This window comes from Passer domesticus, chromosome 20 (assembly GCF_036417665.1).
Source record: "Passer domesticus isolate bPasDom1 chromosome 20, bPasDom1.hap1, whole genome shotgun sequence".
Lineage (NCBI taxonomy): Eukaryota > Metazoa > Chordata > Aves > Passeriformes > Passeridae > Passer > Passer domesticus.
This window is the reverse complement of record NC_087493.1, coordinates 1,330,991-1,344,147: the sequence shown is the minus strand read 5'-3', so window position 1 is coordinate 1,344,147 and position 13,157 is coordinate 1,330,991. Positions and strand designations below refer to the sequence as shown.

General features: G+C 53.1%; 2 protein-coding genes across 2 annotated transcripts; both read right to left on the bottom strand.

The window, feature by feature from the left end:
* Positions 1–39: 39 nt before the first annotated feature.
* On the bottom strand, positions 40–3,846 carry MYADML2 (myeloid associated differentiation marker like 2). The gene is made up of 2 exons (XM_064395444.1): positions 3,540–3,846; positions 40–2,616 (listed from the first exon to the last, which is right to left on the bottom strand). The coding sequence occupies exon 2, from the start codon at positions 2,223–2,225 to the stop codon at positions 1,317–1,319; it is 909 nt and encodes a 302-aa protein (XP_064251514.1). The 5' UTR covers positions 2,226–2,616; positions 3,540–3,846; the 3' UTR covers positions 40–1,316.
* A 1,258-nt stretch (positions 3,847–5,104) lies between these two features.
* NOTUM (notum, palmitoleoyl-protein carboxylesterase) lies at positions 5,105–12,240 on the bottom strand. Its single transcript, XM_064395443.1, has 11 exons — positions 11,450–12,240; positions 11,103–11,155; positions 10,856–10,951; positions 10,269–10,329; positions 9,342–9,400; positions 8,225–8,327; positions 7,367–7,558; positions 6,934–7,034; positions 6,693–6,840; positions 6,395–6,442; positions 5,105–6,285 (listed from the first exon to the last, which is right to left on the bottom strand). Exons 1-11 carry the CDS (start codon positions 11,971–11,973, stop codon positions 5,979–5,981), a joined length of 1,692 nt encoding a protein of 563 aa, XP_064251513.1. The 5' UTR covers positions 11,974–12,240; the 3' UTR covers positions 5,105–5,978.
* Positions 12,241–13,157: the final 917 nt, after the last annotated feature.

Genomic DNA, 13,157 nt, shown 5'->3' with positions numbered 1-13,157 from the left:
TGCAATGAGTGTGGAGAGGAGGATGACAGCACACAGATCTCAGGAGATGTAAGCATACATCTGCCATTCAGCTTTATTTTGTTTTGGTTAAAAAATAAATCTTGCTTCTGACAGGCAGCTACTGGAGATTTTAATCAAAGCACTCAAGTCTGCATGTGCTGCACAAGCACTTGGACACTCTGGCTTCTCCCTGCAACAAGTGAACATTCCTATGGGGCCTGAAATCTGAGCTGAGAAGTGTGGAACTTTAAAGTGGGTGTTTTTGTCAGGGATGGGTCTGGGAGATTTGGCTCCTCAGTGATGCAGAGCACTCAGGAATCCTGAGCTGCTCCAGGGTACCATGTACAAGTTCTGTCGTGTCCCGTCCTGCCCACGCCCCTTCCCTGCCCGGTTTGGTCTCTGGTGCAGCTCTGTGAGACCATGCCTCCCCTTTCCCATGCCCCCAGAATTTATCTTCAAGCCTCCAGAAAAAAACCCCTTGACCCCAGTGTGAGGAAATGGTGGCCTGTGAATCAAGACAGAGCACGTGCCAAGGTATTTTCTGCTCTGCTCAAGTGAGGATGGCAGTCACATGCAGTTACTTTGCAGGCTGGCTCTGCTCTGCAACCTGATTCTCAGCAGTAGAGCCCAAATTTATAAATTTTCATTTCTGTAGTGACTCAGTGTTTGCTAAATAGGAGTGTTAAATTAAATAGGCTCCTCCAAGGTGTGCGCTTGAGGATATTCCTTTTCTGTGCTAGACAGCAAAAGAGAGGAAGGGAAAACATGGGCAACCTTCAAAATACTGTTATGGCTATGATGCTCTTCTCAGAAACACTCAGACTGGAACTGCCCACACTTGCAGGCATTCCACGTCTTCTAACATAGTCCAAACTAACCCAGACTCCAAGGGGTTGATTTTCATCTCCTGATCTGGTGTTCCTTCATGCAGCTTTTAACTTTTCCACTTCCTGAGTAGTCACTTGGTTACTCTTAAGCACTGGTTAACAGTTTCAAAATCCTTGATGTCTTTCCTAATGTTTGGCTCAGTAACCTGGTAGCCTGCAGCCCCAGTGCTGTGGCTACAAGCCCTCCTGCTGCCTGCAGATGCAGGTGGAGCTGTGCCATTCCTTCGCGCTGGCACCGGGCAGATGAGGCAGGACCGTGGGGCAGTTGGGCTGTGCTCTGCGTCAGCTGCAGCCCACCTGCTCCAGGTCACTAATTCGTTAGTGCAGGCAGTCCTCACTTGAAGTTTGGCTGATGGTGGTGTGTGCATGCCTGCCCAGCAGCTCTCTGCCCTCGCCCCACCTTTGCACACTGAGAGGCCTACCCACAGTTCAGATGTGTGAGACAAAGCGGATGCGCTGGGAGTACGCCAGGTCCAAGACATAGAGCAGCAGGTTGACATAGGTGAAGATGGCAATCACCAACTGGCTGTCCCAGGGGCACTTGCCCTTGGCACAAAGGCCAGGGCGTCGTGGGGAGCCGTACTTGCTGTCAAAGCAGAACACTGGCCAGATGACCGCAGCACTCGCGTAGAGCAGCACTGCCCCAAAGGTGTAGATGACCACAGAACGCTCAAAAGGGAACCACAGCAAGGCAGTCTTACCTGTGACACTGAAGGCCACCACCACCACTGTCACCACAAAGCAAAAGCTGTAGACAGCCACACACCACTGCGTCGCCACGTATTTGCCATACTGGCTGTCATTCACCAGTGCCCCAAAGATGATGCAGGCCACAAAGGCCTGAACGATTTTCAAGAGCCCAGAGATGGTGGCCATGTAGCTGGTGACCTGTCCTGGTTTTGCCCTGGTTAAGAACACCTCGGCGGCGTAGGTGACAAACAGGAGGCCGGCGAAGACGCTGGCTGCGATGCGGAAATCCCTCACCTCGCAGCCGATGGGGTAGCAGCCCACCTGCACGAAGTAGAGCGGGTAGATCACTGCAGCCGTGACGGACATGAGCGTGGCCAGCATAGCAAAGGCAGCCGTGAAGTTCCCCCAGGAGAGGCTCAGGCAGCTGTGCAGGTGTGTGAACTCGCAGGCGATGATGAACACGGTGATGGCGAAGCAGAAGGTCCAGACAAACATGCAGAAGGTGCCGTAGGCGGCACTGAACCCCCCTTGGTGGGCGACCAGGCTGAAGGTGGTGCACCCAAAGGTCATCTGCAGCAGCCGAGCTATTCCTACCGGGGAAGTCACCGCGGCTGTGTTCAGATACGGCCCCCCCGTGCTCTCCATCATCCTTCCAGTCCAGCAGGCAGTGCACTCCAAGCTTCCTCACACGTCCGTTCTGACTCTTTGCCCTGAGTCACACCTGGTCCCGGCTCGGTGGAGTGGCAGCTCAAACCCCGCCGGTCTCTGCCGGCAGCAGCGGGAGCCGCCTCTGACGCTGCATCTCTGGCAGCTCTCTGCACAGACCTGCGGCTGCAGGGAGGTGACTGGCTGGCTCTGCCCACTGCCTGTGAGCTCAGGGTGCTGCCACTCGCTCTCTGCTTCCTCAGGTCTGAAACCTGCCCCTGTGCTGTCCTTTGGCTGTCTCCTTTTCCACAGGATGGTACTTTTCCTCGGAGGCTGACATTTATTCCATTTTAGCTCTGCAGCTGTAGCTTTCTGCTGCACCGTTCACAGGAACCTGGAGTATAAATAGGGGCTTTATTAATAGTTCTGGAATGAGTCCTGCCCCCACTCAGCTGTTGGGAGCGGGTGTTATTTAACACTGAAGCTGCGAGCTCCATCAAAGGCTCTTGATTATCCTTCTGCTGTTCTTCTAGAAGCTCTGGGGTCACTGGAATGCTGCTCCACACAGCCCCCCGTGCTGAGGGGAGGCTCTGACTGTGGCACTGGGCTGTGATCCAGCCATGCTGTGGGAACGAGAGCTCTGCCCTGCACACCCAAGAGCCCCTGAGTGGGAGCACAAGCCCAAAGGCAGCACAAGCCCTATAAAAGAAGGGATTTAGGCCAGAGGCTGAATAAAAGCTGACTCACTTTGCTGCAGTTGATCTGGAGCAGCGATACATTTACCTGCTGTGCTTTGTGTGACAGCTTGTGGCTGTGAAGGTTGACAGCACCCATTCTCAACACTTCCTTAAACTCTTCCCTGTCTCTCTTTTACTTTGTGGAAATCAGTTTTTCTTGTATCTCTGAATGCAGTAACTGAATACAACTGTTTAAAAAAATTGCTTTGATATTCTTAGCATTGTTAAAATCGGAACACCGATTTTAATAAATAGTGTCAAACTCTCCCTCCTGTGAGATCAAAGCTTTCACAGTGAGCCATTCCTGGTATACAGTGCCTCCCAGACTTCATCTGTACCCAGAAGTCTCTTAATTATATCTCTAAAACCCCAAACAAAATTTCTGATGTAATTTCAGAATGAGAATGAGTGAATGTTTTCACCACAACATAGCAGAAACATTCCTCCCTTACCCCCCAGCAGCATTGCTGACTCCTCACCTGCAGTACTTAACAAGTACAGAAGCAGAGAAACTTCACTGCTGGAATGGCTCAGATGAGAACAGTACATATTTTTGGCTGTAATGATAAAATATGCCTACCTTCAGCTTTGCCACCATCTTGTAACCTCAGTATCTCTTTCATTCATCTCAAGACCCTTCCATTTTCCTTTGAGAGGCCTCTGGTGCTAAAAGTACAAAAGCCTGCATTCATTTGGGGTGGAAGTTGCACAATTAACATCACAATAACCAGGAAATGCAGCAGGAGAGCCGATGAATTTCAGGTGAAGAGGTTCTCATCCTGAAATCCTGCCCTACCTGACTGTCTATGGATCCTTCACCCCTAGCAGTTTTCCAGGCCTCTTGGCAGTGGGTCTCTTCCTGCACTGTGGCACTTTCTGTGCACCCCTTCCCTCTGCCCGGGCCGGCAGAAGGCATGGGGACACTCCAGGGCATGGCTCACCTGAGCACACAGCAGTGACACCGAGCTGCTCCTGCTGCTCCCCCCTGGAGAGCCCTCAGCACCAGAGTCGGGGCTGGCAGAGGGCAGAGGTCCCCGAAATCAGAAATCACACTGGTGGAGCAACACACCTCACAGACCACAGCCACTTCTTCCTCAGAAATAAAGAACCTTATCTAGCCAAAAGATCACAGAATACAAACACGTGGCACTGAATTCTTCCAGTCTTACCCTTTTGTCACTGGCTTCTGCGCAGCAGAAAACAGATGAAAAACGTAATTGGGACAATTCTACTTTTATACCCAAGTCATGAAAAGATAAAGGATATCAGTAATCTTCAGACTGGTCATAGGCAAACTCCACTGATGTTTTCCTGCTTTTCAGTTTCACTGGGAGCACCAACCATTTTCTCTTTAGTTTTTCTTTATCTTCAGTCTGTGTTAATCCCATCATGCACAGCAGGACAGCTGATTGTGGTGACCTGTGTGTGGGTCCTGCCAGACTTTTCCTGAAGTCCAAGAAGAGGAACCAAAGGGCTACAGTTTGGTTAATTTTTTGGGGTTTACTTACCCAAATCAAGAGCTCTCACACGCAGCACCACTGTTCTAACTTGGCAAGGTCTGAAAGCACAGGGAATTTTTCTCAAATCAGCCCCAAACTGTCTGTCTGTGGCTGACACGCTGTGTGGCCATGCACAGCAGTGCAGCACACGCAGGTGCACCCGTGCAGGGGGACGTGCAGGGTGCTGTTGGGGCAGGGCTCCCCACGCCCTGCGCCGCAGGGGGAGGCTCTGCTCCAGCCACCCACTGCTCCCCCAGGAACAGCTCCTCTCCACCTCAGCCCTGCACTCCCCATCCCTCCCTCATTCTCCTCCCACTACCATCAAAGGGGCTTCTCTCTGCTGTGGTGGGTGTGTTCCCAAATTATTAGAAGAGAAATATGTTGGTGCTTGTCTTGTGTTCTCTGCCCTTTCTGCTCCAAATGCTTCTGATGCTCTGATCAAACATTTCCCTCCCTGGGAGAGAGGCCTCTGCAGCAAAGCCAGATCTCCCTCCGCCTCACAGTGCAATGCCCTGGACTACCTGGGGAATTACAGGCAAGCTGAAAATGCTGTGAAAGTCTGCAAGCATCAGGTGCTGGGTGAAAATCTCTGTACTTAAACATTATATTACAACCTCTTCATCAGAGAAACAATGACAAGGCACACTGCAAGGGGAACACAGAAATCTAATTAATACAAAAAATCAACACCACCCTTAGCCCTCTCCCAGGCACAAGTGACCATCAGGATAACCCATCCAAATGAGCAGCATATACAACTTTACAAAGACATAGGTATGGTTCTCTGGTCAGCCCTTATAAATAGCGTTTTACATATTAAAATAAATATGTCCACTTTGCCAAAGTAGCAAGAGGTTTCTTCGTTATTTAAAAAAAAATATGTTACAATATCCTTTATATTTCTTGCTTAGTTTAAAAAAGTATTTAAAAAGTCATTTTATAAAATAATATGAATAAATTGAGTACAAGAGTGTCCATCCTTAGCACGTGTCCTGGGTCTGTATTCTGTAATTCAGCATGAGATGCTAACCTCCAGGAAGTAATGTAATCATTCCTTCCCTCCTAGTTGGACAGAAGAAATCCAGTGCTTGCTTTTTTCACCACTTGTAACAAGTCTATGATGTGAAATTCGTGGCAAGGGAAGATGTCCCAGATCTGGGGAAGGTTCTCATCGCTGCTATTTATGGCTTTGCTACTCCCTGTACCTGATTGCCTTGTGTAGCACAGGAAGAGGATGTGACCAGCTGAAACTTAGCCCTGGAGTCTGGAGGGAGAGAACAAGTTCCAGCCAAACAGTGTAAGCAAGAAATTGCTGCTTGCCTTTTTTTTTTTTCTTTTTTTTTTCCTTGACACACCATAAGCGTGCAAGAGTGTGGGAGCATGTGAGTGCACAGCTGTGAGTGTGCCATGGGTATGAGCGTGCATCTGCCTGCAGGAACATTAGCAAGAAGATTAGAAAGTCTGGGAGAAGGGCTGAGAGTCTCTCTCCTCCTGATCCAATCTCTGCCCCTCTGACCTCTCTAGTTACCACTGCTGAGCATCCCCAGGAGTTTACTCGGCTCCAGGCCCTGCTGCTGTGCCATCTTCTGAACATCAAAACCCATGTGCATGAGAAACTGGATCACATTCATCTCCTGCCCTGTGAACTGGTCCCTGATTGTGGGGCACGAGGGGTTGCAGTGAGGCCATGGACAGCTGTCAATCAGGTGAATCGGGCAGCCTTTCAGAGGAGCCTTCCCATTTTTGTTGCTCTCATGGAGGCTCCGATCCCAACAGTGCAGGGCACGGGGTAATGATGTCCCCTTCACCTGGATGTCAGTCCAGTGACTGAAAAGACAAACCATAGAGATCACATCAGAGGGGTCAGGCTGCCAGGACAGCTGCATTCCCAGGCTGCATCCCTGTCCACCTCTGCAGGATCTGCACAAGCACTTACTTGCGTGTGATGATCTCGTGGGACAAACAGGCAGGAGCAAAGCTCGCACTGAAGGAAAACAGAAACATGGATTATGTCATGAAGGACAAAGTAAGTGCTGCTGAACTGAACCTTCCAGACTATGGAAAGAGTGGAATTTTACACAAAAATGAAAAAGGCAAGATTCTTGATGTAGATGAACTAACAGTTACCAAATTTACAACTCTCCTTTTTCAGCAGAGATCTGAGAACACAAGGAACTAGATAAGAATGTGCCCTAGAAACAAATATGCCAGGTTTTTCTCAATGAAACACTTACGTCACATCCTTCAAGGTGTTTCTCAGCTCTCTACCTAAATTCTGGATGTAGAGCCACTGCCCTTCCTGAACAGGCTGGCCAGTGAGGTGTACATTGTCTACAGTAAGCTGGGCCTCATCGAAGAGCCACTGGACAACAAAGACTGGGCCTAGAAAGACAAAAAATTTGGAAAAGGATTGCTCCAAGTTAAAAATACAGAGGGAACCCTAAATCCATTTGATCTCTCTCCTTTGGTACTTACATCGAAGAGTGGGGTAAATCTTATATCCAAAAAAGCAATTCCATTCCTCTCCCTCTTTAAACTGCAGCTTACAGCGTTCGGGAACAATGCCATTCCAGTATCTAGAAGACAAAGCAGTAACAGAATGGAAGGCACAGGACAATCTTAACAATGTATCCTCTCCATATCCTAGTTCCTGTTCTGACTAGAATTTCAACTGATAGAACAGCTTTCTTGGCAGCACTGTCCCATTACCACGTTTTAGAGCATCTGTAACTGTACACATTCTTTTGCAGTTAGACTTTATTGTCTTTTCCAATAAAATCATTGAAAAAACACTGATGTAGACAACAACTACTCCTTAAGTATCAAAAAGAAGGAACACAGCCAAGGAGGATATCTTTCCCACATTCTAGCCTTTTACAGTAGTGTACTTGAGAGCATCTGAGTGTACCTGATTCCTCTCCTGATGGCCTCTGTGGGAGCACACGTTATGGTATCGATGCAGTCGGTCCTGCGGTACTGTTTGTTATCCAGGAACCATCCCGAGTCTGCCAAGCCTCGAACCTGAATCCCCTGATAACCCATCTCCTCCAGCTGCTCTGCCACTCGATCCACGTTCAGGAGCACCCCTGTCCCTCCAGCACTGCAACAGCAACACCAACACTGCAGTCATGAGGCACACACGATGCTACAGACCTCGCTGGCAGACACACCTTCTTCAGCAGTGACATGAACACCTGCACTGCCCACAGCACAGACACCCAACCATCCACCACCAATGTGGCAGACACCACATTATTTCCTTGCTTTGCAACACTCAGAAATAAAGCCAGAGCTGAGTAACAGTCTGGTAGTTCAGAAACAAAGTCCAGTTGTTGCTCTCTTTCCTGGGAAATACATGTGCTCTGTGTCATTTCCAAGGGGGTTGGCTGCTCAAAAACTAAAATAATCTGAAGTGAGACAAATTCACTCTTAGCAACTTCTCTAATACGCCCCTGTGTAATACACTGAGTGTACCAGAGCTTTCTGCAATACAGGATGATCCAGAGCACCTGTGTGAGGCAAGTTTGGTTTTTATTTCGGTGTCCTGAATCAATTCACAGAAGGTGTGTGTCTTATGATATGGGCCAATAGGAATCAGAATTCTTGGTGCAGACATGAGGAGACTGACTAGAGATACAGGGTTTGCTGTGTTAGTGTTACTGTACTCCCAGAAGAAATGTTTCAGGAGCTGCTGGGCCTCCTCCCTTAACAGCTTTCTACTGTGGAAATCTCCTGTCTTCACAAAGCAAATCTTGTGGACACCTACCTGCTCCCTGCTAGCAGCAACACTTTCGCAGTGCTCAGACCTTTTCCCACCAGCTCCTTTATAACCTCCTGTATGATCAGTGCTCCCATGAAGGCATATTCATCTGGAAGACAGCTCAGTGTCAACAAAATTGCTTCCTGTCCAGGCTCAGACTTCTGTTTCCTCTCTGAAAATCCTTAAGAACTTTCCAAAGGGATTTCCAAAGTCTAAACTCAGGCTCATTTTATTCACCTATATGAAATACACCTAACAAGAGATCTTCCCCCACCTTGTACAAAATGTGCTGCCCTGAAAGAGAACCAAGTGAACTCAATTACACAAGTACCTTCCTATGACCACGCTTAGAAATAAGTAAACTTGGAAAAGGAAAACAAGAAGGAAGGTGCTGGAGAAACAAACACACACCTGGAATCTCAGTTCCAACTTACTGCTCCCCCTTTTTCCCAGTTCATCAAGCCAATTCAGAGAAGCAATGCTTCACAAGATGTTACATGTACAAAGACACCGCTTCCTTAGCACCACCAGCACCTGTGGCTGCTGCTGTGTGACTGACTGCTCCATAGAACAGCACCGAGGAGCTGGGAGGGAGTGGGAAGGTCCCTTACTGTGACACCGCTCAAATGACAGCGATGGCAATGCAGCCTGTATTGATAGGAACTATGCTGTTTCCCAAAGAAACCCACAGACAGCTCTAGCTTGACACACAATGGCTCCTGCCTAAGGCCAAATATCCTCCTGATAAAAGTCTGACATGAAACTCACAGTTCTGCCTCTCAGGTCAGCCATGCTAAAGTTACACGCAGCAATCCACGGTCCCTCAGCTGCAGCAATTAATTTGCTACGTGCTGGAACCTGGAGATTCATCTAAAAGGAATTTTGGTCTTCTAATCCCTGCATACTGCATCAGTGTAACATCTCTTCAAGCAGTGGCTCTGAACTATGTCAAAACAGCCTGAGCTAAAGAGATCAGGATGTTTTATCTGGAAGTAGCTTGATATTCTTTCCTGCCCTTCAGCAAGAAAAAGCCTGTTTCTCATCCGCGTGGTTTCACAGAAGTCTGGCCACATCCTTTAATGTGTGATGTCTGGGGCAGCAACGGCCCATCAGCAACACTCACTTTTCTCAGACTTGGAAGAGGCACCGCTCCAAACATCACTTGAGCAATATGGGATGAATCTGTAAGAGAGAGCTGTGTGAGTCCTGCTGTGCCTCTGACACGCACAACAGGGTGAGGATGCGGTCACTTAACTGGAAGAAAATTAAATCCTGGGAAGGGGAAAAGGGAAAAGTTTCTGTCCAGTTTGACAACTTACCTTCCTGCACACCAAGTGACAACCGTAATTTTCTTGAATTTTCTCCTGAACACTAATAGTTTTACTGAGTTAAATCAATAAATAACATGTCTTTTATCAATCTAATTGAATCACTAAGGCTCAGTGGACAGAATGATGGAGCATGACTTTGCTCTCAGCTATTCTGCCAACACAGTGGATGGGCTGTCACAGGGAAACTCTCTATGCTTCAGTTTTCCACATGAAAAATGAAAATACTCTAGTCAGTGCAGTGTAAATGCTGACTGCAACCACCGGAGGTTTTTGCAGGAATTAACTTCACATGTCTCTGTTTTGCAGAAGACAAATTAACATCCCTTCTGTATAGGTGCATATATAAACTGGTGTCTCTCATTTCTCTTCTTTGAACTAGGAGAGGAGCTCCACATTCTTCTCAAATTGTCAGATGTGTAACACACTATCAGCCCAGCACTCATGACGGATTCACCACTGCAGCTGTTTGAGAAGGTTCTCTAAGCTATCCCCCAGTTTTTCTTCCTTAGATTACCCTACAACTCCAAGGAGATTGAACTTGAGTTTCTCAACCTTGTCAGCCCTAAGTGTTAGAGAGCTGAACAGCTGCAAATGGGAAAACACACAATTTCCTTTTCCAAGTATTAGTCTTAACCTGTCTCTGCAGCACTCTTGCTAGCCTAAAAGGCAGGAGATGCTGTTTAAGTACAAAGCTATTTCCCTCCGTTGTCCCTTCTTACACCATGTTTGCATTCCACCAGTGGGGATTTTCTTCTGGCTGAGAGGACAGGATCCCAGTTCCTGCAGATGGGCACAAAGAAACAAAAAACATACAGATGACAGTCTGTGATTTCAGAGGAATCGTAGGAGCTTCATGCAAGACCTCTGACCACACAGAAAACAAACATCCATGATGAAAAACATTGGCAAGGGAAGTGGAAGGAACATTTCTAAATTTGCCCTTAGGCAGATTTGACATTCAGAATTTGATTCATGCTACAGATGAAGCCCGTCTAGAAGCTCCTTGTAGCACAGAAAAGGCCTGTGATGCCTATTTAAGTACCTCCCCAAAAGACAAATCCTAGTAGGTAAACTCCAATATGCTCAGTTAGATGATCTGTGTGAGTGACGGAGATTTGGATGCCCAGGAGGCTGCAGCACGAGAAGAGAGCGAAGAGAGCAGCACTCATTACCGGTGGTACCTCTGCACCCAAAACCTGCCGGTGCCCGCGACACCCCGGGGCAGCAACCAGGCCCCTTCCAGGGCGCTGCCCCAGCCCGGTCCCAGTCCCTCGGGGTGCCCCGCGGGGTGGAGGGGGCGACTCACCCACGCGGGTCGCGGGCCACTCCCGGGAGCTCATCAGCCGCCGCATGGTGTCGTAGCGGGTGTCGCAGTTCTCCCTGTTGAAGCAGTACCACCCTCCTGGCGAGGGGACAGGGGTCAGCCGCCCCGAAGGGCCGGGGGCTCGCGGGCGAGGGACGGCGGGCCTCGGGGGCCGGGGCACCGAGGGCAGCCTCGGGTCGCCGCCCCGCTCGTGGCCGCCGTTGCGGAAGTCGGGGGCGCCGGCGCTCACCTTCCAGAAACAGCAGCCACCGCCGACTGCCTTTGGACTCCTTCAGGTAGTAGCTGCGGGCACAGACAAGGGGCGGCGCCTAAGCGGGAGCCGGACCCGGCCAGGACGCTGTGCTGCCGGTCGGGCCGGGGCGCCGGGGCCGCGGGCGGCGCGCGGGGGCGGCGGCTCTGGCCGGGAAGAGCCGGGGCCGCCGCCCGGGAGGCGCTCGCTGCACCTGTCGCCGCCGGTGCCGCGCGCCGCCGCGCGGTGGCGCCGCAGCCCTCGGGGCCGGGGCCGCGGGGAGCGGCGGCGGCCGCGCGGGGCAGCCCCGGGGCGCCCGGAGGGGCCGGCGCGGCGCGGAGACTCACCCGGCCGGGCTGCCGTCGTTGCAGGTGACCGAGGCGTTGTGCAGGAGGTGCAGGCGCAGGTCGTGCGGCAGCGCCTGGGCCGAGCAGGGGTACAGCGACTGCGCCAGGCTCTTGACCTGCGCCATGAAGCTGTCCATGTTGCCCTCCACGGCGGTGAAGTCCAGCGGGAAACTCTCGGCTGCCGCCGCCGCCGCCGCCGCCGCCTCGCCGCGCTCGCGGACCGCCGGGCCCCGCCGCCGCCAGCCCTTCCTGCCCTCGCCGCCGGGCCCGGCGTGCAGCAGCCCCAACAGCAGCAGGAGGTGCACCGCTGCCGTGCCCATCGCCGCCCGCCGCCACCCGCCGTTCGCCCCGGCAGTAGCCAGTCCCCGGCGGCGGGCAGCGCCGCCCGCGCTCCGCCGCGCCCCGCCGCGCCACTCGCGGGCACCGGGGTCGGCGGTGGACGAAGAGGGCAGCGCCGGCGGCGCGGGCTCGGCAGCGCGGCTGCCGGCACAGGAGCCCGCCGCCCGCTCCCAGGCGGCGAGCATGACAGAGGGGCACGGAGTGCGCGGGGAGCGCGCCGGGGGCGCCGCCAGCCCGGGCGCCGCGTGGGGCAGCAGCCGGCCAGCCCCCGCCCTGCCCTGCCCTCCGCCCCCTCGGAGCGAGGCGGAGGGAGCGGGGGGTCTGCGCCGCGCCGCACCGCACCGGCACGGTGGGCTGCTCCGTCGGGGCGCGCCCCGCGCTCGACGGCGACGCCATCGCCGCCCCTGCCGGCGCCGGGGCCGCGGCGGTGGCGGCGGCGCCCGACAGCCTCGCCCGCAGGGCGGCGGGGGCCCGGGGCGGCCTCTCCCCGGGGCCGGGGGGGCGGTCGGGCCGCCCGAGCGCGAGACCCCGCACGTGGCAGCCCCCGTGGCGGCGCCCCAGGCCCGCGCCGCGCCCCCCGACCCGCCCCTCTCCCCCCACAGCCCCGACGGCAGCTCCTCCCCGGCTCCGCGTCGGCGGCACTGCCCGCCCCGCCCCGGGACGTGCCGCCCCCGCTTCACCGGCGGAGCTCAGCCCCCCGATCGCTCCGGCGCGGGGTCCCGCACGCCGGCCCGCGGGCGGCTCGCGATGCCGCGCTCCGGCCCGGCCCCGGCTCGCGCAGCGCAGCGGGAAGCGGCCAATCGGTCCCGGACATCGGCGTCCGGTCTGCTCGGCTTCCGCGGGTGACCGGGGAGGATGCTGCTGCCGGGAACAGGAGGGGACGTGGAGGGCCCGGGCGCGCCGGAGTCACGGCAGGCCGGAGGCTGCGGTTCCGGCTCCCCTGCAGCCCCCGACCGCCGGCGCGGCTGCCCGGGGCTCGGGGTCTGCGCCCCGCTGCTCCCCGCAGCTCCCGAGATTTACCGCCCGCCGCTCTCCCCCGGGGCCCGGAGGTTTCCAGGAATTGCAAGAAAAAATCCTGGAGAAAAAGCCGTGTTGTCAATAGAGTGCTGGTCCTCTGGGAGAGGGGGAATTCCCTGGAAATGGCCTTGTTGCAGACCTCGGAGTTAAACACCGAGGAAAAACAGAAAGTGCTACGCTTTGAATAATACACTCCTCACCAGCCCTCCAGAAAGGAACAGGAAGATTGTCTTTACTGGGAAATATAATCTATCTGGGATCAGAAAAGGTGAAAATAGCATAATCTTAAAATAGCACGTGGAAGTTTTTTTGTCAAGCTGGCATTAGGGCTGTCCAGCTGCTGCAACTACAT

Bases quoted from the DNA above. Each gene is read 5' to 3' on its own strand.
- MYADML2 (XM_064395444.1), bottom strand. From the start codon at position 2,225: ATGATGGAGAGCACGGGGGGGCCGTATCTGAACACAGCCGCGGTGACT.
- NOTUM (XM_064395443.1), bottom strand. From the start codon at position 11,973: ATGCTCGCCGCCTGGGAGCGGGCGGCGGGCTCCTGTGCCGGCAGCCGC. The intron at 7,035-7,366 runs GTACACTCAGAT...TTTGTCTTCTAG, and splicing joins GCCATCAGGAGAGGAATCAG to ATACTGGAATGGCATTGTTC. The intron at 6,286-6,394 runs GTAAGTGCTTGT...TTGTCTTTTCAG, and splicing joins CACGAGATCATCACACGCAA to TCACTGGACTGACATCCAGG.